At 46.5% G+C, this 4,343-nt stretch overlaps 2 protein-coding genes across 2 annotated transcripts in view; one reads left to right on the top strand and one right to left on the bottom strand.

Moving 5' to 3' along the window:
• Nucleotides 1-1,947, top strand: part of LOC103459833 (protein-methionine sulfoxide oxidase mical3b-like) — a 16,307-nt gene extending 14,360 nt beyond the window's left edge. Inside the window, exons 26-30 of the mRNA XM_017302939.1 lie at nt 21-197; nt 335-385; nt 455-554; nt 622-695; nt 765-1,947. Coding sequence (XP_017158428.1) covers nt 21-197; nt 335-385; nt 455-554; nt 622-695; nt 765-940 — 578 coding nt within the window. The 3' untranslated portion in view covers nt 941-1,947. The remainder of the gene's footprint in view (nt 1-20; nt 198-334; nt 386-454; nt 555-621; nt 696-764) is intronic.
• A 1,583-nt stretch (nt 1,948-3,530) lies between these two features.
• lta4h (leukotriene A4 hydrolase) overlaps nt 3,531-4,343 on the bottom strand; it is a 7,367-nt gene continuing 6,554 nt past the window's right edge. The window contains exons 17-20 of the mRNA XM_017302983.1: nt 4,185-4,280; nt 4,038-4,120; nt 3,858-3,962; nt 3,531-3,772 (exon numbers count right to left, since the gene is read on the bottom strand). Of these exons, the coding sequence (XP_017158472.1) occupies nt 3,634-3,772; nt 3,858-3,962; nt 4,038-4,120; nt 4,185-4,280 (423 nt within the window). The 3' untranslated portion in view covers nt 3,531-3,633. The remainder of the gene's footprint in view (nt 3,773-3,857; nt 3,963-4,037; nt 4,121-4,184; nt 4,281-4,343) is intronic.

The following is a 4,343-nucleotide window of genomic DNA, read 5'->3' as shown; positions in this document are numbered from 1 at the left end:
GACAGGTGAGTCTACCTGAGGACAGGTGGGTCTACCTGAGGACAGGTGGGTCTACCTGAGGACAGGTGAGGTCCAGACCGTGATCCTGCTCCGTCTGCTTCAGATGATCCAGCGGCAGCTGCAGCAGGTGGAGGTGAAGCAGAGAGAGCTGGAGGAGAGAGGAGTGATGGTGGAGAAAGCTCTGCGAGGAGAAGCAGGTGAGCCAGGCGGCAGAACACACCTGAACACACACCTGGGTTTTAATAAAACCCAAAGGAAACCCGACCAGAACCAGCAGCTGCTACCTGAATCTAAACGAACCCGATCCTGAACTCTTGGTTCTGGTTCTTGTCAGACTACTGGGAGGACTCCAGCCACGGTCCAGACACGGAGCTTCACCTGGGAGGTGAGTGTGTGTTACCTGTAGTGTTTCCATGACGACGGCGCCTGATGCTCGGCTCTGCTGTGACTGCAGGACTGGGCAAACTGGACAACCTGGTTCTGATGCAGCAGTGGTTCCGGCTGGTCCAGCAGAAGAACTCTCTGGTCCGATACGAGTCGGAACTCATGATCTTGTGAGTATGTGAGTGGATATGGATCGGAACCGGGTCGGGTCAGGACTGAAGGCGGTTCTGCTTTCAGCGCTCGGGAGCTGCAGCTGGAGGACCGACAGAGCCGCCTGCAGCAGGAGCTGAGGGAGCGGATGGCCGTGGACGGTGAGGCGACCCGAACAGAACCGGGTTCCGACCCGGACGGGCCGCAGTCTAACCGGCCCGATGTTTCAGATCACCTGAAGGGCGAAGAGCAGCTGGGCGAGGAGCGGCGGATCCTGGAGGAGATGCTGGAGGTGGTGGAGCAGCGCGACGCCCTGGTGGCGCTGCTGGAGGAGCAGCGCCTACTGGACCGCCAGCAGGACCAGAACCTGGAGGTTCTGCTGGCCGGGGCGCTCAGCTGGGCCTGACGGAACCGGACCAGAACCTGGAGGTTCTGCTGGTTCTGGCTAAAGTGTTAGTTTGGACTTCAGTTGGTGTTTCTTCCTCTGGTTCTGGTTCTGGTAACTGACCCAAAAGGTTTTTCTGGACCTGGTTTAAAGCAGAACTTCCTGCAGAAACGTCATAATTTGGTTCTGATTCAGATTTCAGACGATCAGAACCAATATCAATAATCAATCTGAAGATCTTTGATCCGAATAATCTGAACAATAACTGAAAACCGAATCCACTGGAATTATGAAGGATTGTTAAAAAATAAAAATTAAGTTCTTTAACTGGTGATTATAAAATAAAAACCAATTAATGATCAAATGAACTAAGAATGATAAACATAAAAACTGTGAACCTGCTGGATCCGTCCTGGTCGGATTCTAAAACAAATAAGGATTTAAACTGGTGAGTAAAATTTAAACTCAATTAACAAACATTGCAAAGGTTTTTTTTATTCAAATAAAAAACATGGAATTATAAATATATCAAAACGACTGTAATGTCATAAAATATAAAGATCTTGACAAATGTGGAAAAAAATAAAGATTTATTTAAATAAATCTGAATCCGGTTTTAAACACTAACAGAATAATCCCTGGTTATTGGAAAAATAAAATAATTGAAAATTAAACTAAAAATTTAAATATGTACAATGAATAAAATGTTACTTTTAAAATATTAAAGTATAAAACCGTTTTAAAAATGTTAAAATACAAAACCATAAGATAAAAATGGATAAATAATCCCAGATTATTCCAGTTATTTTGGGATTAAACTAGATTAATAATCAGTTTCGTCATGCGTCACCATGGTAACCCACAGTATTATGGGATGAGCCAGCTGATGGTCATGTGACCTGAACTCGGCTTCCTGCAGAACCGGATTGTTCTGATCACCGTCTGCCTTATTTCCTCAGCAGGTCTTGTAACCCTCTGTGATGTCACTTCCTGTGTTTAATAAAAACTCTTTTTGGACGGGTTCTTCACTTCCTGCCAATCAGTTTTTAGTTCAAACTAGTTTCAGCTACATTTTGGTCCAGATTTTCCATTTGCCGTGTTAAACTTTTTTTAAATGATAAAGTTGGAAGAAAGTCCAAAGTGTTTTGTTCTGAGTCGCCGTGGTGACGAGCATCTCCGTGCGGATGCTAACAGGCTCAGACATCTTCCACTCTGAGCTGCTGATTGGAAACGAACCGGGCCCAGTCGGCGCCGTGGGGAACCCCTGATGCTCCAGAGGATTTCTGACCTGTAGAGCAGGTTCCCACCACGACCTGCATGTTTTAGAAACTTCCCTCGTTCGGCTGATTGCAGCCCAACAAACACCTGAAGCAAGGAAACACCTGACACCTGCAGGGCGGTGAGCCTGGAGGACCAGGGCTGGGAAACTGCTTTAGGTCAGTGTTTTGCTTACCTTGCATGTTTGAAGGCGTTTCCAGGCCGTTTCCTTGGTGACCGTGTGTCACCTGAACCGCCCAGCTGTGTCCAATTAACCCCTGGAACCAGCTGCTTCACGTTAATCATCCAAAATGTTTGAGTTTCATGTTCTTTGAATCCAGTTTGGATGTTTTTATGGAAAAACTGACTGATGGTTCATGTAAACTGTAGAAAGTTGGTGAAACGTTTCCTCACTTCCTCCTGATGAACAAACTCATTTATTGCTGCTTCGCGCCAACAGGAAGCTGATGGTGAAACTTTTACCTGTTCATCTTCGTCCTGCTCAGACATTTTAACGCCTCCATCACCACAGCATGACGCTGCCACCACCACGACTCACTGGGCTCTGAATTAACTTTACTTTAGTAAATAAAACTTGTTTATGGCGACAGGATCTTTAAAACGTTATACTGCTTATAACTTTATATCAGTTTTTAGGTTTTCTTCTGGGGGAAGTGGATGTTTGTAGAAAATGCTCTAAAATCCTTTATTTCCTCTAAAGTTGATGTATTTATATCTAAAGTCAAAGTTTGAAATCAGTCAAAGTTTTTGTTTGGGCCCAAAATCTTTTCTTGACTGAAAAAAAAAAGTTTCCAACCCTAAAAAAAACCTTCAAAAATATTCCTGGTTATTTTTCAGACTTTCTTCTGTGAATATTTAGTGAAATTATTGTAAAAACACGAAACCTGACCAAGTGTTTTTGTCTAGTTTCTAATGGAAAAAGAATAAATTACAAATAAGTTGGAGATTCTTTAAATCGTTGATCCAAAGTGAAATAATCTGCCAACCAAACATTTTCCTGTATAAGTTAAAATGGTAAATTATTGTTTTAAGTCAATATTGAGTTATTAACAGCTGAAAAGTTACCTCTAACTTAGTTTGGTCTTATTTTAAATTTATGCAAGATTTTTGCAATAAAAGACCAAAAATACCTGCTAAGATTTTTTACAGCGGGGAAAACAACCGTACATCTTTATTTAAAGTTAAGGGCCGCTGTGGAGGGTCCAGAGAACCACTTATGGCCCTGGAGCCGCATGTTGGAGACCCCGGATCTAAACCAAGAGGTGCACTCCACACCAAAGAGATGCAGAAAGTTGATTTTCTGCAGTTTAAAACAAACGACACGACTCGGCGCTGAGCTCAAAGATCTTTATAAAAACCTGATCTGGTCCAACAGAAGCTTCTGGTTCTGTGATGTAATACTGCAGGTTCAGAACCGGGTCGGAACCGGCCGGGCCTCAGCGGTCTCCGGTGCTGCTGGCGTCCACCTTCAGGTCCTTGGCCACCAGGCCGGAGGTCACCGGGTGCATGGCGGCGCGGTGAGCCATGAACACGCGCACGGCTTCCTCACGGTGCTTCTCAAAGTTAAAAACCTCCCTGCAGGTTCAGAGGCACAAAGATGGAGGACAGGTGAGAAACACGGCAGCGTCGACCTGCAGCTCACCTGGACGCATCGTCGTACCTGAAGAGCGGCCGGGTGAACTTCATCCTGCCCTGCTCCGTCGCCATCTTCAGCGCCAGAGGAACCGCCTCCTCCCACTGACTGCGGACGCACAGCCGCAGCCACCTGGACACACAGCAGCCAATCAGGACGCAGCACCGCCAGGGAGGGGCGGAGCTTAGATCTGAGCCAATGAGTCACCTGAAGCGGATCTCTGAGTTGGTGGAGGCGTTGAGATCGTAGACGTCCTGCATCTTCTTCACATGAGACAGAGGGAGGGGCTCCTGAGGGACAGAGCAGGGGTCAAAGGTCAGAGGGAAACACAGGGGGACAGAGGGCCTGCTTTACCTCCTGCAGCAGCAGAGAAAGGAACTCAATGAGCTGGTGGGACGACAGTGTCTTCACGTCCGACTGGCTGAAGACATTCAGGTCCTGGTCTTTGGCCTGAGGGGACAGAGGACAGACTGAGGCTCAGAGGACAGACGGAGGCTCAGAGGACAGACGGAG

Source organism: Poecilia reticulata, unplaced genomic scaffold (assembly GCF_000633615.1).
Source record: "Poecilia reticulata strain Guanapo unplaced genomic scaffold, Guppy_female_1.0+MT scaffold_125, whole genome shotgun sequence".
In the NCBI taxonomy this organism is placed as follows: Eukaryota; Metazoa; Chordata; class Actinopteri; order Cyprinodontiformes; family Poeciliidae; genus Poecilia; species Poecilia reticulata.
The sequence above is the reverse complement of the archived record's forward strand: the minus strand, read 5'-3'. Positions and strand labels throughout refer to the sequence as shown.